The sequence below is a fragment of the Metarhizium brunneum genome, chromosome 7, assembly GCF_013426205.1.
Source record: "Metarhizium brunneum chromosome 7, complete sequence".
In the NCBI taxonomy this organism is placed as follows: Eukaryota; Fungi; Ascomycota; class Sordariomycetes; order Hypocreales; family Clavicipitaceae; genus Metarhizium; species Metarhizium brunneum.
Window position 1 is genome coordinate 901,995 of NC_089428.1, and position 23,948 is coordinate 925,942.

The 23,948-nt window shown below is 53.5% G+C and overlaps 9 protein-coding genes and 1 non-coding gene across 10 annotated transcripts; 5 read left to right on the plus strand and 5 right to left on the minus strand.

Moving 5' to 3' along the window:
- Positions 1-4,021: 4,021 nt before the first annotated feature.
- nmr (Nitrogen metabolite repression protein nmr) lies at positions 4,022-5,407 on the plus strand (the record flags this gene model as incomplete). The annotated part of the gene is made up of 1 exon (XM_014688533.1): positions 4,022-5,407. The coding sequence occupies one exon, from the start codon at positions 4,022-4,024 to the stop codon at positions 5,405-5,407; it is 1,386 nt and encodes a 461-aa protein (XP_014544019.1).
- Positions 5,408-6,112: 705 nt separating this feature from the next.
- Positions 6,113-8,161, minus strand: G6M90_00g108270 (uncharacterized protein; the record flags this gene model as incomplete). The annotated part of the gene is made up of 3 exons (XM_066131747.1): positions 6,113-6,804; positions 6,898-7,779; positions 7,870-8,161. The coding sequence occupies 3 exons, from the start codon at positions 8,159-8,161 to the stop codon at positions 6,113-6,115; spliced, it is 1,866 nt and encodes a 621-aa protein (XP_065987796.1).
- Positions 8,162-10,370: 2,209 nt separating this feature from the next.
- ERG2 (C-8 sterol isomerase) lies at positions 10,371-11,181 on the minus strand (the record flags this gene model as incomplete). The annotated part of the gene is made up of 2 exons (XM_066131748.1): positions 10,371-10,798; positions 10,857-11,181. The coding sequence occupies 2 exons, from the start codon at positions 11,179-11,181 to the stop codon at positions 10,371-10,373; spliced, it is 753 nt and encodes a 250-aa protein (XP_065987799.1).
- A 593-nt stretch (positions 11,182-11,774) lies between these two features.
- Positions 11,775-13,763, minus strand: INOE (Ino eighty subunit 1; the record flags this gene model as incomplete). The annotated part of the gene is made up of 2 exons (XM_014688530.1): positions 11,775-13,180; positions 13,262-13,763. 2 exons carry the CDS (start codon positions 13,761-13,763, stop codon positions 11,775-11,777), a joined length of 1,908 nt encoding a protein of 635 aa, XP_014544016.1.
- Positions 13,764-14,518: 755 nt separating this feature from the next.
- POM34 (Nucleoporin POM34) lies at positions 14,519-15,352 on the plus strand (the record flags this gene model as incomplete). Its single annotated transcript, XM_014688529.2, has 2 exons — positions 14,519-14,733; positions 14,788-15,352. The coding sequence occupies 2 exons, from the start codon at positions 14,519-14,521 to the stop codon at positions 15,350-15,352; spliced, it is 780 nt and encodes a 259-aa protein (XP_014544015.2).
- A 280-nt stretch (positions 15,353-15,632) lies between these two features.
- On the minus strand, positions 15,633-16,652 carry G6M90_00g108310 (uncharacterized protein; the record flags this gene model as incomplete). Its single annotated transcript, XM_066131749.1, has 4 exons — positions 15,633-15,678; positions 15,760-16,119; positions 16,216-16,481; positions 16,539-16,652. 4 exons carry the CDS (start codon positions 16,650-16,652, stop codon positions 15,633-15,635), a joined length of 786 nt encoding a protein of 261 aa, XP_065987962.1.
- An 875-nt stretch (positions 16,653-17,527) lies between these two features.
- Positions 17,528-18,016, plus strand: G6M90_00g108320 (uncharacterized protein; the record flags this gene model as incomplete). The annotated part of the gene is made up of 1 exon (XM_066131750.1): positions 17,528-18,016. One exon carries the CDS (start codon positions 17,528-17,530, stop codon positions 18,014-18,016), a length of 489 nt encoding a protein of 162 aa, XP_065987870.1.
- A 1,876-nt stretch (positions 18,017-19,892) lies between these two features.
- G6M90_tRNA00000120 lies at positions 19,893-19,964 on the plus strand. Its single transcript has one exon. It is a non-coding gene; the product is annotated as a tRNA-Gly (tRNA).
- A 938-nt stretch (positions 19,965-20,902) lies between these two features.
- G6M90_00g108330 (uncharacterized protein) lies at positions 20,903-21,494 on the plus strand (the record flags this gene model as incomplete). The annotated part of the gene is made up of 2 exons (XM_014688527.1): positions 20,903-21,177; positions 21,239-21,494. 2 exons carry the CDS (start codon positions 20,903-20,905, stop codon positions 21,492-21,494), a joined length of 531 nt encoding a protein of 176 aa, XP_014544013.1.
- Positions 21,495-21,749: 255 nt separating this feature from the next.
- rnf12-a (E3 ubiquitin-protein ligase RNF12-A) lies at positions 21,750-22,575 on the minus strand (the record flags this gene model as incomplete). Its single annotated transcript, XM_014688526.1, has 2 exons — positions 21,750-22,080; positions 22,133-22,575. 2 exons carry the CDS (start codon positions 22,573-22,575, stop codon positions 21,750-21,752), a joined length of 774 nt encoding a protein of 257 aa, XP_014544012.1.
- Between the last annotated feature and the right edge of the window lie 1,373 nt (positions 22,576-23,948).

Sequence of the window (23,948 nt, forward strand, 5' to 3'; positions counted from 1 at the left end):
AGGCGATGCAAGCTCCCCTTGTAGTATTCTCCTGCATGCGACAGAGAGCTGCATGTCATGGTTTTCACGGGAAAGCTCCTCCCACCAGAACGGCAGGACGGATCAGCACACCCGCCGCAATGCCGATACCATCTCATGTCGCACAATACTATTGCTTTTGCTCATTGGCGGTGCATCAAAGACGTAATTTAATGTCCCGTGTCAGGGTACTTGGCCAGGGCCCAGGGCCGAGGTTGCTTGCTGGCATGTCTCAACTCCCAATACAGAAATCTGGGGTAACTACTTCTGGCCAGCCTCCCATGTGTCAAGTTCATGCAGCTCAGACAACCCTTTTCCGGCCTGTTCGTTATACTACTACTATCCATGCTCAGAGACAGTCTTTTGCGCCCAGACCGCTCAATCAATCTCTGACATCACTTAACTGCCCGCGGGCACACTTCTTCAATGGGGCGCGGGGCCGACAAGTGCACAGCATAATAGTAGTAGGTGAGCAAGAAGGCGAACAACAATCCGTCGTTGGTAAACTCACGCCGCGTCGTCTTCAGGAGATATGTCGGTGTGTCTGATGGGGCATGGCCTTGTTGTTGGAGACGCTTTGGGCCAATGGCTTGGAATCGAAATCGGGCGCACTAAAGCCGGGGTCATTTAGTTATTATTTGTGCCAGGTACTTGTGGAGGTGAATTGGAGATCATGTTCAGGCTGGCGCTTTGCTTCACAATTGTGATGCTAGTTAGCATTGTGAGATCGAGGAATAGTAATTAGAATAGGAAAACACAAACTAGAAACCCCATTTTTTTGCCCCAACTTCTGAACCGTTGCTTGCCCAGCACGTAGGGACATAGCAAATATGACCCGTGGTGTTATCAGTGGTGGTGGTGAACTCTCCCAAGAGCCACTTTACAGCCTTGACAACTCGACCTAGAGTTGCGGGCCACTACCATGTCCGCCGCTATCGACTAGCCACGAAGGAAGCATGGACAATGGACACTGAGATCGAGCCACCCAGCCAGTCTTGTGACCATTTGATGCCCATGAGTCGGGTTGTCGTGGGGTGTTCGAGCGGGCCTTGGGCTGGACCATCAGACGGCCCCGTTTTGGGACAACCTTTTGTAAACGGTATGAGAAACTGATTCAACACGAAAAATTTTAACTGGAGAGAGGGCAGAAAACTTTACCTAATTCTAATGCAGCACCCACATAGCTTGTCTTATAACGTTGCAGGTGACAGTAACATGATGGCAGCAAAACGAGTAATTGGCTTGGAAGCCATTGGCCCCGACAACCATGTTATGTGTTTGCCAAACCCAAAGTTGGGCCAGAGTGCATTGCGGGAGAAACTTGGCAAATGGCCATACTACAAAGTCCACGAGGTCGAAGTGAGGCTTCCTTTGAATGACAATCCCCATCCAATCTGCCTGCTGTGCAAGCCCGGCTGTTCCAGCCTCCCCGCATCTTGAGGCTAAAACAAGCATAAGTGTGAGCTCACTTTGCAGTGCTGGGAGCCAGTGAACGAAGACTGTCCGCAACAAGAAGAGGAGGCGGCATATTGGGCTCTGAGTTCCTGACGATGCCTATGGGCGATTGCCTGTCGCGGTGACGATGCCATGGTTAGCCGCGGGATGCTGCGGTGCACAGAGCGCATGTGTGACACTTGAAAAACCAAAGGTCGGATTCCCTCTAGCCGCGTCTCATTTCCGACAGTAACTTGTCATTTCAATTGTCTTGGGCTCGTGTCAACGTTTTCCAAGGTGAAGGGTTTGCTAGCGGAATTGCGCTGGAAATGGGCATCATGCAATCCAGCATAGCCATTGCACAATCGTCATGACTTTTCATGGCCTGCGACTGAGGAAGGTCGTTGATCATTAGAACCACATGTAGTGCGATTGGCCGGCCCCAGAATCTATATTGTAGAGGAGCAGCAAGGACTGAAGGGCCCCCCTCGGAAACCTCCTACGGATCGTAACAATGCCTGGAGGTTATTAGTTGGGCCCCAGGGTCATTTGGTCAAGGGCCACTATTCTTGTTCAGGGCTGTTGATGATGTGAGGTCTGCTTATTTTTTTGACGGCGCAATGCTAGTGTCGGCAGAGTCCGGGCGCCCAGACTGCGTAGGATGGGAGGATAATAAGCTGTTGGCGCGCATGAGCTGCTGGTATTCTCCTGAACTGGCAGTTAGTGCTCAGAGTCTGTCTGCCTACTTGGTATAGGGGCGGGCAAGTCGGGACGAGATACCAGCAATGTGTTGAAGGTCTGTGGCGGCGCATCCATGGAACACTGACGCCAATGTCCATCAACGCCGGCGCATCCACCCACCATCAGACTTTTCAGCCATTCCGTAACTTCTCCATGCCCCCGTCGCCCGTTTACCTGTCACTGATAAGCCCGTTGGCTGTTATCTCTTGGTTGACGGGCGTGTGTCGATGAATGCTCAGTGCAGGTTTTGCGACGCAGGTTTGAGCGACATGGAGTACCCCGGCGCTACGCGTTCGAGTGCGCCGTGCGGCCACAGCGGTCAGGGTACCTGCGTGGTTCCTTTCCAGTCTGATTGCTGGTGGACTCGCTAGGCAGGAGATGAATTTCGGCCTTCCCAAGCATCGAGAATGGAGGAATCGAGCATCAAGCGCAGCAGACCGCATCCGCAGCCATCCCCAGGCAGAGAGGTCGATCGACTACTCCGTACTACGACTGCGTCTCGGGGCAGGTGCCACTTCGGTAGGTCCTTGTCCCAAACCTGTGGAGGCAGGAGCAGCTCCATCCAGGTCGTCCCAGTGCCTCTTTGCCATCGTGTGTTCCCTCACGTCTCCCGTGGCCTCCGCCCTCGGCCCCGGATTCTTGTTGTGCCAATCCAACATATACCATAACACACCTGCATCGAGGCGCCCTCTGCTTGATTCTCGTGCTCGTGCTCGTGCTCGTGCTCGCCTCGGCCTTCGTTTTCTTGCTCCTTCCCTTCTCCTCGTATCTCCTGCATATTACGAGCGGCATCGATATTTGAGACACGGCCTTGGCATTCGAGTCGTCGTTTGGGAAGCAGCTCGAGCTCTTATCAACTGGATTGCTCCTGCCAGCCGACTTCCGCTGCGCCTGCGCCTGCCCGGAACCCCACCATCCGATCTCGTCGTCTGAGGCCCTATCTTTTGCGTCGATAAGAGGGAGGCTGGCTCAGAACTTGCCAACCTCCGGTGCGAGCATCGTCAAACAGACCGTCTGCACCCCTTTGCCCAAGTTGCGAGGCCGCATCCGTTCGTGCTTCAGCACATCCTCGCCCGCCTTCGCACAGCGCGTCCACGGTTGACAGGCCGTGGCGACACTCCGGTCCTGCGCGGCTGCGTGCTGTGCCCCTCCATTCCCCATCGCTCTCGGCCAAAAGTGCCCACCTCAATCAACCCAAGCACGAACCGGACCACGTCAAAAGGCGTTTGCGCGCGACGCATCCATCCATCCATACACCATACCATAGCAGTACTACTGCGAGACCCTTCCCCTCGCCTGTCTCAGGCACCGTCCAGCAGCCTATCCCGACTCTAGCCTTTGGCTCGCCAGAACCGCCTCGAGGAACTTCTCCGCGAAGCCCTCGGCGAACCGCACACCATCCAGCTGACCTCACGATCTCGCTCCAATTCCAAATTCCGGTTACCAATAATTGACCACCCCGCTCAGACATAGCCTGTCGTGCGCCCGTCGTGAGTCGCCTGCATTGGCCAGCAGTTCCTGTCCTAGCACCATCGTCGGCCCACTGAGCACTTGTATTTTACGTACAGACTTTCATTCCTCACCGTCCACCAAACCAACGTCGCCCAGAGCCTTCTGCCTTTTGGAGTGTCCCTGCGAATCCCGCCCAAGTATCCAGGACATCTACCTGCTCCCTCAGGCGGGCCGTCGTGTGCGAAACCACGGTGGCCTCGCCTGTTGCATGCTGCACGGAAAGGAAGCCTTCTGCCTTGCGCGCATCTCCTTGTCACCATCGCTCGTTGCGCTTTCCCACCCTAGCCAGCACGTCGAGAGCGACAGGGATCGAACCATGCCAGCCCAAATTACCGGCCCTATGGCAGCCAGCATCCCGATTCATATTGCCAACGACCAGAGTAACAACTACCGCAAACAACACAAGCACTCGCGATCGTCCTACTCAGAGTCGTCTCCGCTGGCCAACTCTAGAAACAACTCTCTGACTTTCCGCCCGCCCAAGCGACACATGTCAACTCCAGACAAGACCATCGCTATTACCAACGCAAGCGGGCGCCAGGCTGCGTCCCTGATTCGTGTCGCCACAGCCGTGGGATATCGCGTGCGAGCACAATTGAGAAATCTTGAAGGTGTTGTTGCCACCGAGGTCTCGACTAATCCAAACGTAACAGTATTTGTGGGTGAGCTGTATACCAGGCACAATCCTACAAATGAAAACAAAGACGTTACGCAAAATGGTCCGATTGCCGGCGTCGGCGTCAACCATGACCTGATATCAAATCTGTTCCGTGGCGCACAGCTGGCCTTCATAAACACGACATTTTACGGCGATGAAGTTCAAATTGGCATGGCTCTAGCTGATGCCGCCAAGAAGGCGGGGGTCCAACACTACATCTATTCGTCGATGCCTGATCACAAGGCCTACAACAAGGACTGGCCCTCTTTACCACTTTGGGCAGCAAAGCACGAGGTGGAAGAGTATGTTCGAAAGCTCGACCTCCCCGCGACCTTTGTTTACACGGGCATCTATAACAACAACTTCACGTCGTGCCCATATCCATTGTTTTGCATGGAGCTGCAAGAAGATGGGTCTTTCATATGGCAAGCACCGTTCCACGAGGATGCCAAGCTTCCTTGGCTGGACGCGGAACACGACGTCGGGCCGGCAATCGTACAGTTATTCAAAGACGGCGTTTCGAAATGGAGGGGTGAGCGGATTGCTCTCGCTTATGAATATCTGTCGCCCAAAGAAGCCTGCAGACTGTTTGCAAGAGGCGTTGGCCGTCCCGTACACTACGTCCGTGGCCCCATTGAGGTCAAGGTCCAAATCCCCACTGGCTACCGAGAACAACTGGAGGCACTTGAGAAGCTTTTCAAGCTTAGCGAGACGGACCCCAAAAGACAGCCACCTTACTTTGGGGACATGAAGCTCGAGGTGAGCTGCCCTACCGAAGCCCTTGAGCTCTGGGAAGGCCCTCGGGGACTGGAGGAATATGCCCGAGAAATGTTCCCTCTCGAAGAGGAGGCCAACGGGCTTACGTGGATGCTGGACGAGGACGAACTCGAACAGAGATCTGCCGCCGACGATAAGCTCAATGCCACAACAACGTCTGTGGAACAACTGAGGCTTCACGACGAGAATGAGGATGACGATTCAGATGAAGACGACGGACTTGTTATGCGGGGCTTGAAGCGAGACGAAGAACAATGGCTGGCATAGTGTCAACTGCTATATTTACACAAACAACAACGCCATGTAGTGGATCGAGTACGGATTTGAAGCCAGCCACACGTTTCGCATGTTACGACACGCCCCCCTATTTTCATGACACATAATCTACGAGGCTTTCTGGGCGTTGGGGGTATTGATTTTGAGGGTTAAAACGGTGATATGGACATTCCCCAGAGTAGGATAAAAAAGTACAGGATGCCTTGAATGAAGCCATGGGAAAGCAGACGATTACGAAAGAGCGCCATTTTCATCCAGGGTTGAAGAAGAACAAAAAAATATATGCACTGGTCACAGCGGACATGGAATCTACGTACCGAGGATTGTGGGGATTTATTGAACTGGAGTATCGAGCATTGTGTATGTTGGGCATCGTGCTACAGTAGCTTTGGCGCATCTTGCATATCCGAGGAATAAACATTGTACTATGCAGTTTATGACTGACGTGACTGAACCTACAGGTGCTTTTACTGACCGCATCGCGATGCTGCAATGCTTGTTGGAACCATTCAGTTTTGGCACAGGCTTATATTATAGGTGGTGCGAGAACGAGTCTTATTCGCAATAGTAGTCGAGTTTGCCCCATTCATCCAAAATGCGTCAAGTCAAGTTGAGCCGCCGCCGCCGACGACGACGACAGCATTCACGCATGCCCAGTAAACTATGTACACGACACCTTCCCATTGACACAAAAGACTAACTCTTCTCATCCTTGAACGCAAAAGGAGCCTCGGCGTCAACCTTGCCCACCTGCCCCTCGGGCAACTCATTCAGCTCGTCCTCGTGGACATCCAAGTTCCGAAACTGGAAATAGAAACAGGTGCCGGCGACAAAGGCCAGGATGGCCACAATAGCGTAGTTCCAGACGAGCAGCGGATCAGACGCGAGGCTGACAAAGGCCTGGCCGATGGCGGCGGCAAACGAGGTCATGAACAGGGCGACGGCCTGGACCATGGAGCGCATGTTCTTGGGGGCCTTGGAGTAGGCGTACTCGAGGGAGGTGATGGAGGCAAAGACCTCGGCGAGGGCGATGAGCACGTAGGAGCCCGTCTGGGCCCACACGTTGATCTCGACGGCGGGGCACTTGACCGTCTGGCCGGCGCCGTCGAGGGTGGTGCCCGACGCGTAGCTGCCGCACTGGGATGTCTGGTAGATGTAGTGTTGGACGACGGCGGCCCAGACCATGGCTGCGGAGCCGACGAAGAAGCCGGCGGTGATTTTGCGAATAGGGGTGAAGCGGATGCCGGCTTTGCGCAGGGCCGGGTAGATGAAGAAGTCGTTGAGGGGGATGAAGATGAGGAGCGCGAAGGGGTTGAGGTTGGAAAGTACGTCGTTGGGGATGCCGTTACGCTGGAGGACAGCAGCCTGCGAGATGAGGTTGTTGTTGACTGTGCGTCAATGGTTAGTGAGGAGCAGAGAAAAGAAAAGAAAAGAAAAGAAAAGAGAGGGGTTTAGAGGGGGATGAGGGAGGGGGGACCTGCTTTGGTTGTAGCACAGCCAGAAGATGGGATACCAGCAGAAGACGGCGCAGGCGGCGAATCCGCGTTGCAGCTCGTCGACCCAGGCGTCGTCAAAGGTCATCCAGGCCGGGCGGGTGTCGGGCGAGAAGCGCGAGGGCTTGACCGAGTCCCAGAAGGTGCCGTCGTGGAGGTTGCGATGCGTCTGGAACGGGTTGATGGACCAGCGGCCGCGCTGGGCGAGCATGAAGGTCCGCAGCGCCGGGACGAGCACCGACCCGGCGGGCTCGCGACGGAGATATCGCCGGCGCCCCCACCACATGACGAGCGGGCAGAAGCCCAGCATGATGGTTGGGAGCGTGTATGACAGGTAGAAGCCGACGTGCATCTCGGCGTACACCATGGTCAGCTGCCCGACCAGGGCGCCGACGTTGATGAAGAAGTAGAACCAGTTGTAGATGCGCTCCGTGGTGACGGCCGGGTCGACGATGACGCGCTCGCCGCTCTTGAGGGTCCGCACAAACATGCGCTGCTCGCCCAGCTGCTCCACGATGAGGCAGCTGATGTTGGGCTTGAAGCCACCCGTGCCAAAGCCGATGATGATGATGGCCGTGATCAGGCAACCCAGCGAGGCGCCCTGGCGGACGATGATGGGCGGGATCGCCGACAGAATGAGGATGACGTGGCCGAAGAGGTTGACTCCCAGGGCCGCGCTGATGGTCTTGTACCGCCCCCATTTGGCGTCGGCCACCCACGCGCCGAACAGAGGCATGAAGTATTGCCAGAACTGGTTGAAGATGGTGATGCCTGTCGAGGCGCGCTGACCCATCCCCAGGGCGCCGGGCTGCGTTGGGTCGGCGCCTGTTGTCGAGCCGGGGGGAAGAGGTTGCTGGATGAAGTTGGTAACTTTTGGTCACGGCGATTTCTTAGTATTTTTGTTTCTGGGATACCAAATGACGGCACAGAACGGGTTCCCCCCGTGGTGTATATACTTACACACGACCGTGGATCCATAGTACGAGAAGCGCTCGCAGAGCTCAATAAAGGCGATTGTAAAGAGCTTCAGTGGAATGTGATTGGGTACACGACGCAGAAGGGCCAGCTCCTCGGTCGTCGGTAGGACGGACGTCTCATCGAGTTCCTGTGTATCGCCTAGGGCGACGACGCTATTCTGGACAGCAGCTTCGTGTTTCTGAACGGCCTGGGGGGACGCCCGCTTCTCATCTGTGGCTTCGGCGCGAAGCTGGGCTCCCACCACCGGCTCGGCCAGATTATCACCAGTGGGCATAATGACGCGTGCTGTGAGTCCAGTTGTTTCCCCAAGAAGCAAGCAACACAAAACGGCCTGGGTGGCTCAACGTGGCGGACGGCAACTGTACGGGGAAGGAGGAAGACGAGATGGGACGTTTTTGCGTCCCTTGGCGAAGTAGGGCTCCGACCCCCGTCTTATAGATGGCATTTTGGAATGAAAGGAGTCAGAAGATACAGCATGGCCTTCCTGGAGGCTTGGCCAGGAGCCCATGTTGGCGGGCATATTGCACAGGAATGGCCGGTGGGCGTGCCTGGGGAAGGACTCGAGGGCTTCTTTCGAAAACGCGACGACGGGATTGGAGAAGGAGAGAAGCACTTGGCTTTACACACCCACATGGCCCTCTGAGATATCTCTATCTGGGCACCGGCGGGGATGCTTCGTCTTGGCAAAGGAAGAGGTCAGGAGACGCGGCGTGGGAGAGCCCTACAGCAATGTCGGCCATGATTTGAACAAGAGAAGATGGCTCGCGATAAGACCTCCTGTAGAACGATGGTTCCCCGGCAAGCCCCGTGGTTGCAATTCCGAAGACGAAACTCGACTTGACGAAAATGCTTGGGACCAAGACCTTGGCGCGTTCATCTGGGAGGCAGACATGCGACCATCCCGGCGAAACCTGGGGCCATGGGCAAGGATTGGCGGCCTAGTGCTGTAGTTAATCTCGCTGTTGGGATAAAGTTGCTGGGCAGAGTTATTTCTGGTCCCAATCGTATGCAGCCACTGTCCCAAGAGGGAAGCTCGATATTGCACAAGTCGTCAGCTTGCTTGATGGTGTCCGGTGACAGGTGGTCGGCTGTTTTGCTCATCTTCGGCACCTGGAAGGTGTATGGGGTTCCGCTTGCACGGACGGATCAGGACGTCGCCACCAGCCCCCCTCGCACCGCACTCTTGCCATGATGCCGGAATTTGTCGATGGGAGATGCCGCCATCCATGAATCGCAACGGCCAAACAAACTTGGTACGAGGAGCGGGGTGAGTGCTTTTAATTGGTGTTGCTGATTGGTGCGGCTTGGCACCTTGGCAGCTTGCATCTCGTAGTGCTGCATGTATGTACATACGATGCCTCGTGGACAGACTGGAGGGAAGGAGCATTGCTCACTTTGGAGGGCCACGCCTTAAGAAGAAAGTCTGGTAGCCTCCATGTCCCCTTCTCCCCTGAGTTGTAGTATGTAGAGCATTGTAGGTAGAGTATCTGCAACCCCTTCAAACCACAAGATTGAGCGGTTGTCGAAAAGCCACAAACGCCTATTAACGCTATGCGCCATGGCATACATTTCCACCTGCCCCATTGCTCCTAATCAATCGCACTACCTGCGGGCCAAGATGTTCTGGTTCTATTTCTACTACCCTGTGGCTGTTCCGGTTCCATGCTTGTCTTCCTCGACAAGACCGCCGTAAATTCATACTACCCTGCAGCCAAGACCCTGATTGAAGTTTCGTTTGGAACGAAAGGGAAACATCCTCAACACGGCGGGCTACCCGAGTGGAGCTGTCGTTCATATTCACTTATAGTTTCCTTGGCACCAAGATCTGCGAGGCTACGTGTTTCGGAGCTATCTTGATGTGAATTGCTCGGCGGGCTCACTCTTTTTCCTGGGTGCGCTCACGCCCCATCAAGTACGTGGATTTCAGACTTTATATTAGTAGTATAATATATTAGTACCATATATTTGATGGCAGGTAAATATATTCTGTTTTGACGAGTTGAATGCTTGGCAGCTCACTCCAAAAGCAAACGATGCTGGATATTCTAGCACCCTGCCCATAATGCACATGGAAAGGTTTTTGACCCATGCGCCGTGATTCGACGCCTGGACGAGTTGGATGAGAGTTGCCTCGGCCATGTCATGCGACTCATGCCCTCGAAACATGACAAAATGCAAAGCTTCTTTCAACTTGGGCAGCGTGTTGCTGGAACTATGATCCCCCTCGGCCCGTTTACTATACACCCGATCCCATACTGTCCGTCTAATTATAAAATTACTACGTTGCATCTAGTGACGCACAATCGCAACGGCGGTTCGCACCCAAAGTACAAGCGCCAGCTAGCTTCCTATCCCGACTCCCCTCAATTCACATACTCCAGACATTTTCCCATATGATACATCATGCCAGGTGACCAAGGCAGATCCCATCGACAAGTCCCCCAATTATTGACCAGCTAAATCCACACACACGCGCGCCGTGCCTAGAATTTGCCCCTGAGCAAGTTCCCAACCATCTGCTTGGCCGTCAAATGCGTCGTCTTCCACAAAGTCGGATAGTCAAGGGTGCTGAACAAGCCGTCCGCAAAGCCGAAAAAGAGCATGGGCGGGATCCATCCCCGCGCGTACTCGAGCGCAAAGCACTTGTCCGGCATCCGGTACTGCTTGACCTCTCCGCGACGCAAGTGGTGCACGCTGCCGGGGGGATACACCTCGGGCTCATACTCGCCCGGCACGTACGCCCACTCCTCGCCCGTCAAGATGTGGAAGTAGTCGTCTGCGGTGTGCCGCCCCGTGTGGCCCTCGGTGCCAATCGCCGTTCCTAAAACCACCTTGTTAGCCTGCACCATGCCCCCCCCTCCCCTGGATGAGGAAAACGCGGTACCAAAAATAATGAGATATTCCGTAATGCCTTGTCGTTGGTCAGCCTGGGCCATCTTCGCACTCGGTCCGCACGCAGGTGTACTCACTAGCGTGGATGATGTACATGGCGCCCATGGCACCGCCGGCGTTGTTAAACACCCAGTCCTCCTGGAGGTTGATGTGCGCGCCGTGCGTCTTGTGCAGGTCGTCGACGATGTACTTGACCACGGCGCGCGTGTCGTTGCCATGCTCGGCAAGGCCCCTCTTGGACACGTCGTGTAGCTCGTCCAGGTCAAAGATGTAGAACTTGTCCAGGTTCCGCTCCGCGAGGTACACCATTGATGCTAGGAGGGCGGTTAGCACGCCCAGGATGCCGAGTAATTGGCCGATGGGGGAACTGGCGCCCCTCTGAGAGGGCTTTGATTTGGGCATTTTCTGCAAGGCAACAAAAGGGACAGTGGGAAACGAAAAATGAGTGACTAATCGTGATTGAATAATTGGGCTACACACGGCCGGGCGGGCTGTATATAAATACTAAGTAGAGAGAGCGAGATGCGTGTTGGATGCAACTCGAGGAACTTGGGGGCAGTTTTGCCGCCCCACACCGCTCGTGGTCTCGGAGAGGTAAGCTTCCGGCTGGGTCGATTATCACCAACTTGTGTGAGACGGAGGCTGATGAGCAGTGGGAGGGGACCGGCGTCCGTAACGTCCGCGGGTGCCGAAGCGGAATACTCTGGACCTGGGTCGGAATAGAAGAAGATGATGAAAAGAATCGAATGCACAAATTGCAAATCCCAAATTATTTCATGGTGAAGCTTTTGGAATTATCATCATTGTCGCTGCCACTCCCCCGTGGAGGAAGTCCCCATTCCAACTAAGAAAATCATATACCCGAACTATCCGTTGTAATACACTATCCCTGTTACTTCCTTCAACTCCCATCTGATGGCATCCGTAGAAAAGTCAGAAAATAACCTAGGTATACATGATCTGCCTCGTGACGTGCGCTGAAATAAGTCCAACAGTTACTCCACGTCAGAATCGCCCATGACTTCGGTCTTGTCTGGGTCATCTACATCGTCATCCCCATCATCTAACAAGGCAGTCTGGTCGTCAATATCTGCGTCACCCATAGTAAGATCTCCATTTGCGTCGCCATTCTTCGTGGGGGAATCATTCAACTCATTGTCATCCCCGCCCTTGTTGCCGCTGGCCTTCACTGTTGCCTTCTGGTTCTTGATGGGCGCGATAATGCCCAGCTCGGTTTCGTGTCCTACCCACCGACGGAGACGTCGCGAAGCTCTTCTCAGGGCGGCCGCATAGGCACTGACTTCTTCGCCATAGTCATCTGTCTCGGCAGTCACAAGAGCAAGCCCGCCTAGACCTCTCTCGCGGAACACGGCAGTCTTGTCTTTGCTGGAAATGTTGCGTGGTATTGCGTCCTCACCGTCGCTGTCCTGGAACGGGTCTTCTTGGGCCTGGGTCCGCCTGTATGCTCTATATACGGCTCCATCCTGGCGTCGAGCCTTGCGGCTCTTGTGGTGGTGTTTTCGAATCCCTCGGTCTAGAATGTACTCAACACGTTCATTGCGGTTTCTTTCCACAGCAAGCTGATGCGCTGTTGGGGGCCGAGGTTTCCTCGACCCAACACCTTCCGATCCGTGACGAGCTGGGGATGACCCTTCAAAGATCTGGTACTTGAGCCCCAACCCTCGTCGACCACCTCTTCCCACGTGTCGGGGTGGAGGCGTAGATCTTGTGCTGTCTCGGTCCGAATCATGTTTAGAAGGACGGATGCGTGGAAGGATAGCAGGACCTTCCTCATTCAAAGTCGCCCGTTTTCCGCGTTTTGTCTCCCTTTCATTCAGATAGGCTTGGTCCATCTCGAGAATCTTGGCTCGCGTCTTTTGCTTATCGCGCCCAAAAACGAGTTCCTCGGGGGTATCTACGTTTTCCTTGGCTCGCTCATCGTCCGACATCTCAACAAGCTCTGGAACACCCTGGTTTGCCACATCTAGGCCGTAGTCGACACCAGCACCAAACGGATTTTCCTCACAGCCCTCCTCGGTGAAATCAGACTCAAGGTAAAACCACATGAGCCACAAGAAGGCCGAAGCGCGGGACTTGCTGCTGTACTGTGTCTTCATAATAAGGTCGTGGAATTCTTGGTGATTGGGGAAATGCAATTCGGCAACCTTCTGAGCCGAATGGCACATGGAAAAAATGAGATTAACAGGGTTGGTTCGAGGTACTTGGACCTTCTTGATCTTCTCCAACGAATTGGGTTCTTCCCTGTCCTCAGCACCGCCCTTCAAGATAGACTTGAGACGGGGGGCGTCTTGCAGTTGCTTGTACGCGTGTGCATCTTGGTGCGCCTGTAACGACGGGATCGCGTGGTATGTTCGAAGCTGGGCTCTCATTTCGGGAAAGACTAAAAGTTTGGCTCGGTTAGTTTGGATGTTTCAAAAATGATGTATTGGTGGTATGTGCGGATGGGGGATATTGTACGTACAATTGAGCGTGGTATTCATGCGGCCAACGTTGACCAGAAGGCAGACCATGGCCATGCCCTTGGCTGCATCTCGGTCACTGAGGAGTTTGTCTCTTAAGACTTTGCTAGTTTTGCTACTTCGCGACATGGTATCAATGTAGAGATCGGCAAAACATTGCTTGTCCATGTCACGATCGTACGAGTTGGTAAAAACCTTTTGATCGTTGTCGAAAACGGCCTTGAGGAAGTCGTACTGAATATCTTCACGCCAGAGCGGCTCACCATCTTCCTTTTTCAGATGTCGGATTTTGCCAATCTGATGGGGCGCATCGCCGCCCTTTGTTGAAGCCCTGCCTCTGCCACGGGCAGGCTTCTCCTGGATCTCGGTGGGTTCATCGGCCATCTGCGTATCCTCATCGTCGCTCGCAGCGCGTGAGATGAATGACTTGGCTTCCTGAGCAGCAGGAGAGCTTGGGGCTTCGATGTCGGACGTGGCCGCGTCCGAACTGGGTGAGGCGGCCATATTGATGGTGGGAGGCTGCACGGGGGGTGGACGAGAAAAGGGCAGTAGGATCGCGGGTACTGAGCTGGAAGTGTCGCGGGTTGCGATGCGAATCAAAGGCGCATCATCACCATGGCACGGTTGGACTACGGAATGAGGGAGTAAAAGGCGCTTGTTTGATGAATTCTCGATGGCGACGCGAGAATTAGATGGGTGTCGATTATGTCGGGTTTATGCAAGTGGTGGTCAGGGCTGGCGAGAATCAGCTTGCATTGAGCTTGAGAAAAGTCGATCCACGTTTGCTGCGCAGCCAAGTCCCAGGACAAAGTCTCCAAGTCACCACCATTCTTGGAAGTCACGGCCCACGACATGTCGCACGCTTGACTTGGCCCGTGCGCCACTTGACCCCTGCATCCACTCGGCCGCCTGACTTGACTGGTTGTCTGCCGCTTTTCGTCGCCTGCCTCGATGAACATCAACAAATATCACAGCCTCGACGACTCGGAGCAGAAGCTCACTGGCCATCGTGCCCACGCCCAGTGCATCTACTAACCAGCAGCAAACGACTATTTACGAGCGATCGGAACATTTATCTCACCCATTTTTTTCTTACGACGCCGCGTTAGATACACGGTAAGTCGGGCAAAGCTTTTGCTGCCAACCGTAGGCCGCGCTGACCAGACCAACTTCCTAGAGCTCTCCTTTCCAAGAGTACCCCAACCCTCAACACTAGGAATTGGACCATACCATTCTAGAATAAAGCACTCCCGGCCAGCATGTCGACTCCTGTCCAGTCGACGCCCACCAAGGCAGCTCCCGCTGTTGACAGTCCTGGCACATGGCGGCATCCGCGATTAAATGAAATCACCCGAAGGCAGAGTGCGACGAATTTCTCCGAGAAAAATATTCGGCAAATAGTCTACAATATAGTTGCCTTATTAGTCCTGTGGTCTCTTCGACTGCTTGCCAAAATGAAGATCAACCCCCAAATGTAAGAAGCCGTGCGCCCACCATTGGCAGCATCACAAGCTAACCACCGTCGCAGTGTCTCCAGCACATTCCGAACGTACTTGAGTTGGGCGTGGTTCGTGTTTCAAATCATCCCATTCATTCAAATATGCCTCGCCTGTCTACCACTTGTCCGCGCCAAGGACGACCTCTCCGACATCCCTTTGACCGGTGCCCAACGAAAGCTGCTCGGTCTTCCGCCAACTTCCGCCCCGCCGACTCCAGATGCCAAGTTCAGTACGCCTCCACGGTACTCGAGGACGCCTTCGATTGCTGGATCTGTCGGAAGCAGGGGCAGCTATGCTAGCTCACCGCTGTCCGGACGAGGCAGTCCGCTTATTCAGGGCTCCTTCGGGGCTTCTGGTTCACAATACTCCCCAGTGGGTAGCCCGGTCTTTCAAAAAAGTATTAGTGGGCTAGGAAATGGTCGACGATCATCCTTTGGATCAGGCAGTCCCTTTGCTCAGAGTACGTCGGCAAACTTGTTTTCGGATCCAGGCTCTCCCAGCCCCTCTGGAGGCAAGCGCACAAGTGTAGGGCTCAACAGCAAATGGCTGTATGAGAGAGGGAGACGGTCCTCTAGCAGCGCATGGCTTCATTAGATGGGCGCGGCCGTGATGAATTTTGTACAAGAAGCGCAGCATGGATACGAAGTGGTGGAGCCATAATGTCACGGATAGAAACCAAGTCACATATTTGGGCACATGCCATGTCAGCAACTTTAATTATATGGTAGGGATGGCGTAAACGGGCGGCTACTGCTAATGATAAAAAAAATAATGTATAGCTGAGAAAACCTGGTTGCTAGGCCATGTCTTTCGGTGTCCTTTCATCCTCCTGTGTTTTCATCCCATTCAGCGAACGACGTGCAAGACCGGCCGTTTACGCGGATTCATCTTGGAGCGCCTTTCGTCCATACACAACGTGTCTAAAAGCCGAACAATTTAGTAACAGAAGCAGCCCAGAGTAACTTGCCAGCAAGGCACGGGGGAAACTTGAAATCACTCACATGGGCCAGCACAGGCGGATGCTCTCATCCTCCATGTCCCTCAGCATGTCGGGAGCAAGGCCATCCAACACGCCCGACAGGTCCGTTGCTCCAAAATACGACCCGAGGCTCAGAAGCGGCCCCGGCTGCACCTGCACGAGGTGCCTGCCAATCTCCCTCATCCTGTCGTCCTCGGGCCACGCGTTGCCGGGGACCATGAGCTCGACGTCTACCACGTCGACGAAGCCAATCTCCTCCAGCCACTGCTTGTACTTTTCGGCCTTTTGCATGTCCCTGCCGTCCCTGGCGGCGCAGGACGATGTCGAATATCTCGATTTGTCCGCCTGGGCGGAGGGCGGCGTGGGCCTTTCGCAGGACGGACTGCGCGTCGTCGAAGCAGCTTACTATGTAGCGGAGGTGGATGTAATCCAGGGGAAGGGGGTACTTCCACTCTTCCTTCTCGACGTCTTGCCGGACAAAGGAGACGTTGGGCGCGGCGGTAGTGCCGGCTGCATGATGAAGAGGTCGGTGCCGATGGCGTGGGCTTGGGGGTTGGCTTTGGCTTTTTGGAGGGGATTTGTGTTGGTGAGGTTTTGGGGGGGGTTTGTTTGGGGAAGTAGAACCGTATTCGAGGGCCTATATGCCTGCGTCTGTGGCGACGTCGAGGACGTGTTTGGGGGAGTGGACGGGGCCGAGGCCGAGTCTGCCGTTGAGGACGAGTTTGCACATTTGGTGTTGGAGGTCTGCGAGGTTTAGTTGGGTCAATTTGTTGAGGGTGTTGATGGGAGGGGAGGACGTACCGAGACGATTTTGCTCGGGCTGGCCGCGGGTGTTAGCTTGTTGTCTTGCTTCATGGAGATGGGGGCCTTGGGTGGGCGTACGACATCATGCGCATTAAGCATAAATGATAACATGATTCTTTATACCTTGTAGAGTAGCCTTAAGTCATGCTCTTACTTATATTTTTATGCTTGTAAGAATTTTATTAGTAGGCATCTATCCACATTTAATCTACCTAAAACAAATTATATTAAATCTTTTTATGCATTTTACGTGGCCCCCTAAGAGACTTATTTTACAGGTTTAATTACAAGAGGCAATTAAATTATGTTATTTATGCTTAATGCGCATTATAAATTTATTTGTCGGACTAGGCTATTATTGCTCTATATAAAAGGACACGTGGATATCCAAATAGCAGTCTTATTTGCTAATAGTATAATCTTATATATTATAATTTATAATATAATACGTATATAAAACATTGTTATGCAAATAGGACACGTATATAGCTAGCCTCTATGTACTCCCTACAAGGCTGCACAATCCATGCAACTGGGATAATACGTAGAGACGCGTATAATGCGGCGTATCCTAGTTGTCTCTTTGCAGTCTGGTACCCAATAACTTCTGTTCTAGGCAGAACTAAACCTAGTACGGAGTACAACTTTGCAATGCACAATCCCGAATCTAATGCAAAAGCTGACCTTTGCTCTGCCCACTCTTTACTTTAATTTTGTTTTACTTGAAACAAGGATAGCTAGATACCTAGGTAGTTTAAAGCGCAATGCTTTAGCGCCGCTGACTCGTCAACGCACCGCTAATTTTTCTCACGCGAGTCATCTCAACTAATGCCCCTATAAGATAACTATAAAAGAACACAACAGCTCTTACCTAGTCTATCGAGGTTGCCTTATTTAGTCAATACCTAACACTTTCTAGCGGTAAGCTAACTACTACTTTATACTATCTTCTTAAATTTGCCCATTACTTTTAACAAATATCCATCATGAAGAACGTCGTACTTGTTGGCCTCTTTCTAGCCGGGTCGACCTTGGCGATGCCCTGCAACAGTCCATCTTCTAGCCAAGACAAACCAGCAACAGAGGTAAACAGCGTCAACTTAGACCTCTGCGAGAAAAGAATGCTTGAATACCTCCAGACCAATTCGGACGGGTGCAAGGAGATTCCCTGTGCTGATTCTGATTCCACCGCACTCGTTTTAACTGCGATGATAGATTGTCTCATCAGAAAAGAACCGAATTCGCTTCAGGATGGGGATCCGGATTTCGATCGGGATTTTGATTGCGTAATAGAGGCCTCTGAAAGCGCTGCCAAATGCATTCAGGAAAAACCGCCTTCCAATAGCAGCACTTACAGATTTGACCCCTCGGGCAAACAGGTTGCTACTGATGAAAATCTTCGGGTTGCTCGTCAATGTAGTCAGCAGGCAATTCCTGGATACAAACAGTGTCTTGCGGCCGGCGAACAGCTCTAGTCCTAGCGTCATGGACAGTCGCTAGCAGAGATTAAGGTCGAGTTCTCGATTTTTTAGACTAGCGCAACTCTAATTTGTGGTTCGGACGGGACGCCTATGCCCGAGATGGTTGCGTCGAGATAGAGAAGCTCTTTATCACTTTCATTTTTAGATTATAGCAGCAGTTGCCTAGTCAAAAATAAGTACACATTTAACTAAACTTATATCGTTACACCTCTGAAGTCTTACCTGACCTGTAGGGAATGTGTATAGATCTGCGTACAACAATATAAGGTAGTCGATATAACGACAACAACAGGGATTCGATCTAGTTCGCAATCGTCATCCCGCCGCAAATTTACCTCCCAACAGATCTACTAAGAAGGGATAATCCCTAGACAACCAAGCGGACTTCAAACTCAAAATCTTCCGTCGTCCATTAAAAAGGCACTGCCAAAGACCAGACAAATTAACAGCTACATAAGCATCTTGCCACCAGGGTCGGACCCGTCTAAGTTAGAGGCATTTAAACACAGTAATAACCTTAATATGGATGTTTCTACCAAGTCAGGGACTGATGGTAGTAGACTTACGCCTAAAGAGGCGTTGGATATCGTAAAAGGTGCCCGTCGCTGCTTCGAGAAGAATCATGACCAAGATAATTAGACGTGTGATATTGTTACACGGGAAAGGCCCAACAGATCGCGAAGCCCAATAAAGGGGCTTTACCAATATAAGACCTGTTAGTTATATAGCTAGAACACGTGCCTGGGTAAGGACCTTAGGCCTGGGCGTTCCTTTCATGTATATAAGGCAGTCACCCTTCTCTTCCTCTCTTGTAGCAACGGAGGACCTTTGACATCCTACGAGATTATTATTGAATTGAGCCCCTTTTGCTCCAAGCCTTCATATTAAACCCTTGTCACAGATGTCCACCACGTGCTGTTCAAAAAAGTGTTTCGCAGGTCAAGTTAAAACACTCAACAAAACCTTGTCGATTTCGTTCGGTGGTGTACTCAGCCGCACAGTCCTCGATCTCGATCTCAAAGAGATTGCTAACAGGATCCTACTCTCGCAGCACAAGTGCCTACATCATTCGGGAGTACTTGCCGACAGCAGCACCCAATGGACGGATTGACATGTGTACGTCGCAGCACTGGAAAGCGAAGCTGGTGGTATCGAAGGCGGGATACCGCCAAATGGAATACAGAAGGTAAATGAGGACAAGATGGAAACGAAGGAGCCGGACCGTCGTGAAACCGAAACCCGAAACGTGAGCCTCGATCCCGCCAGACACGTTGCGGAAATGACTGATTTGATGACAAGCATGTTCATCATGCCACAAAGGTTGCGGCTAATAAAAAAAGCGGGCGAGTTGAACAAAATATGCGACGGTTCTTGGCCATACATGTGGGCAAGCTGATGGAGTTGACAGATGCGCATCCGGAGACAGAAATGGAGGCATCCATGCCCCATTCAGCCGGGCTTCAGCAAGCTGGCGCCAAACCTACCCTTAAGCTTGGCTAACGTACAATGGGACCTCGGATGCAGTGTCCATGTGGCTCGTGAGTCGTGACGATCATTGGAGCCGTGTCCCGTGTCTGGTGCATTCGGACTTGGCCGGGAGGCTATTAAGTAAAAGGAATCAAGTATTATATTTTTAGAGCCCCGTGGCAAAATCATCAGCAAAAACAATTGCCATGTGTGTTTGTACGGCGTTTCCTCTGATGACATGCAGTTCTGTGGTTTAGGTACGACTGGGCACACGGTGTTTGTATGATTGAGCTGCACTTGATGCAGTGCTGGCACGATATTGGGATAGATTGAAGAAGAAGAAAAAAAAAATAAATAAATAAATACAGGCGGTTGTGGTACAATCAAACCCCAAAAAGTAAATTGCGTGAACCGGGACTCGAACCCGGGTCGCATGCTTGGGAAGCATGCATGCTAACCGCTACACTATTCACGCTAAGAATCCTGTGGTGTCAGTCGGTTGTTATGAAAGTATATATGGACTATCAATTAGCGGCGCGTAAGTTTTGCTGCAGCGAGGTGGGGACCCAATGCTGCGACTTGCCGACCTTTTTTCAGCATTGTGCGCCTGGTTAATGAGTCTCTTTGCAAAGCGAGCTACGATATTTGGTCTTTACAGATCGACACTGCTCCGTGTATTTCTTCTCCTGGCCTGATGGCGGTGGAGAAGCCGGTTCAGGCTCCCGAGCGTGGTGGCGCTAGTCTGGTATTGGCAGAACCGTCGTCGACTTGAAGTGGCGAATTTCTTTCTTTATGTTCCTGGGAGATTCTGCTTACGCCATGTAATTGCAATTGGCTTTCTGTAAATGGCGGAAGTATTTCCTTGTGGCACTGTTGAGGGCCAAGTTGGGATTCGGCCGACGGTACGGAGTAGACGGCGCAAGTCGGAAAACCGGGGCAACTTACAACGCGCTGGCAGCCATGGACCAGATTGAATAGTGGAATTGCGCCAGAATTAGAAACATTAGGTGAGGCTTCTTTTATGTTTGGCGGGGCCGCTCACTGGCTTGCCATGAATTCGATGCTGCTTGACCCTTGATATCGTCGATACTATCGAATGCCTTGCACCAACCCGGCACTGTGAACAAGTCACCGCGAGCAAGAACTGCAAGTGTAACACCACGTGCAGACATACATGTAACCATCAGCCAGCCCTCCAACGCCGGCAAGCTCGGTAGCTGCGGAAATGCGGATGTATTGACATCATATTACTCCATCTTTCTACCTGGCCTTGCGGAACCTAGTCTGTCCATGCCGAGTCTCCGGCAGCATCGGCCACCGCTGAATGCTGCGTAAAAACCAACCTCTTCATAGTCTTCACCCGCGTTTCCCCAGCAGACGATATTCACCAACCTCCCCCAGCGGCATATAAACATGCTGCCCTCTCCCCTGATCCTAGCGAGCCTGGCGCTCCCTGCCGCCGCGCAGCTCAGCACCCTCACAACGCCTTACCTCAACCTCACGGCCCTCACCGCCGCGGACGGCGAATCGACCCTCGAATGCTGGCAGCTCGCCAACCCGTTCCGGCAATCCACCGAGTCGGGCATCACGGGCTCCCTGCAGCTGTCCCTGGGCGAGTTGGCGAACGCGACGTACAGCGTGATTCCTGCCCGCTTCGACGGCGGGTTCCATCACGCCCCTGCTTTCCAGTATGTGCTCGACGGCCGCGCCCTTTCCGCCGCGCCGACTAACCGTGCCGATAACGCGTAGATATGTCCTCTTCATCAGCGGGTTGGTGCACATCAGTCTGTACAGGGGGAGGGACGAGGCGTGGATCCAGGGCGGCAAGTACGGGCTGATTGTGGCGGCGGACACGGCGGACCGGACGGCGCATGGCCACCTCACGAGGTATCCGGGTGCTGCGGACACTGTGGCCGTGTCTTTGCCTGTTAGGGACAGGGACGGGTTCAAGTACAGTGTTCTTCATGGGGGTGCGTGCACCCAGGACGAAATGGTGGGGATATAGTTTATGAGTTCATGGCAGAATAATGCCCACTGGGAAGTATACTATATACTATATACTTTATACTTATTACTTTACTGTAATGTATTCCGGTGTGGAGTGTCATGGTTAGGTTACTGATGTGGTCAAATACGTTTTGCCGCCTATTCTGAGACGACTGAGACGACGATGCAGGGACATGAGGCATATTTCTTGATGGGTACTACATCAGCGGATTGTGTACACATTGAAGCTAATTACACCTGGAGCAGCGTGCCTTCATCCTCGATTTTCCACCATCTCCCGCGTCTCCGCTGTCGATGATTCGGACACCGTCGCCAGAGTACCAGAGGGGCGGAAACCAGGAGCCCGTCTTTGCCCCCGCGTGCTTTGACCATAATGCCAGTCTCTGCGTGCATTTTCTACCACAGAGCTTCCCGGAGGACCCTGCAGCGCCGTTAGACGCGGCGTCTCGTCCACGGAGAATGTCCACTCAGCTCTTGAGCTGTCCCCGTCCCTCCTCCACCTGCTGGGCGGGAAGAAGGTCGGGCGAGGCGACATGGGCAGTTTTTCGTGAATCTTCAGCGGCCGCGTCGTGACTTTCCGCCGGCTAGCTGGCGTTAGAAACAGCGAGACACAGGTACGTACGCGGTCCACGTTACCAGAGCGGACAAGTGGCCGAGCGCCCGAGCAGCCACGGGTCGATGCACGCCCTGTCAAACTGGTGCCCGCAGGGAAGCCTGCGCAGCTGGACGCCGTGCATGAACGGCTCGGTGCAGACGGAGCAGCACCTGTCGTTTGGGCCCGGCCCGGCGCCTCTCACGGACGACGTTTCCGCGAGGACAGCGTCATGGGTATGCGTTGGCAGCAGAGCCAGAGCCTCGGGGGTCAGCGTGTCGGAGCGGCGTGGCGGCGTGGCGGCCGTGTAGGCGCCAAGGGGGAATATCCTCCCCCTCAGCACGTAAAACGCGAGTCCTATGATGATGGCAAGCGCGATACATAGGCCGGATGCCAAGCCGCTTGTTCGGGAGGCGTCGGTGGACGGAGCAGGCGTGTCGGTGGGCGGCGTGCCGGGCCAGTCTGACGGGACCGAGGGCTGAGACATTCGAGTGCGGCGCGGACGGAGCGCGAGAGGCCGTGACACTGTAAAGAGCGGCCCGGACGAGAGCGACACGGGGAGAAGGCAGCAGACTGGTGACACGAGGCATTTTGCCTGCGTCCAACTCGTCACGGGTCCTGGCAGACGAGGTCCATGGAGCGGTGCGGTGTTCCCCGGGGGCCGGCAGGGCCTGGGCCGGAGGTGCATGACCCACTTCCCGGCCGCATCGTGACATCTGGAAGCTTTTTTCGACGTCGCTGCCCGTCCTTCTCGCGTCTGAGACATTGTGCCGGGGGCCCCGCAGCGTCGTCTGCCATACAGAGCGCCCGGAGCCGTGTCATTTGAAAAATTCTGACTCAGAAACGCTGGCTCTAGGAATGGATTTCTGCACGCGAAATGCGTCGCTTGCACTGAGACTGGCCGGTATAGCGGTGCCCCACAGAATCACTTGCCCGTGCCTCTTTGTTTGTGTTACACAGACCTGCCTTTTTTTTATTGTTCTTTGTTTGGTGCTGGCTTTGGTTTGCCTGAATATTCGACCATTCATCTTCCATCAGTTGCACCTCTACGTCGACTCGGAGATTCATGTACTCGACGTATTGGGAGATGCCCGAATATCAAAGCGGCGCGCCCGTGTTTCAGTCGCGTGCAACGTCATACAAAGGCCAACTATCACCGGCAAAGGCTTCTGTTTGCTGTTGGCTCTGGCAGACGAGTTGCGAGGCACCGCTTGGGGTAGTACTTGAGACGGGATAACGCGAGCTTATACTTTGCCTTAGTCGCCGTAGGTTCAGGGTGGAATCGCGCCGGGTCAACATTTCCCGGATCTGTTGGTACGTTTATTCAACCAATTTGCCAGGGTAAATGATCAGACTGAGGCCAACTTGGTATGTCATTATACAAGCTTTTGATGTGGAGAAGATCAAGCTGAGCGGTGATGGCGAGAGCAGCGGAGATTTCGCCGATCCTGCCACATACGGATTCCAACTTGCAGGGGACGGACCAGACGGCACGTTTTGATGTCTCATGAATCCGGACCTAAGCACGGCCAAACACGACCATATCTGGGCCTGCAAAGGGTATAAGGAGCCCTTGTAGGCGATGCCGTGCAAGACTAGTACCAGGTACGCAGTATACATAAACTTATAAAGACGCTTTGTCGCTCGCAACTCCACAGAGTGCCGGAGTCCCACAATTTGCCGCGGCCAGGAACGACTCAATTGGGCGTTTCGGACCCCACCTTCGTCCTATCCTGGCCATGCACGAGATCGGCCAACGGTCATGTTTTCCATGTGGATCGGGGACGAAACCCTTGAAACAAATTATAACCTAGTTTCGATGCCCAGAAAGTAGTTCGATTCGAGGCCATGTGCCTTGCC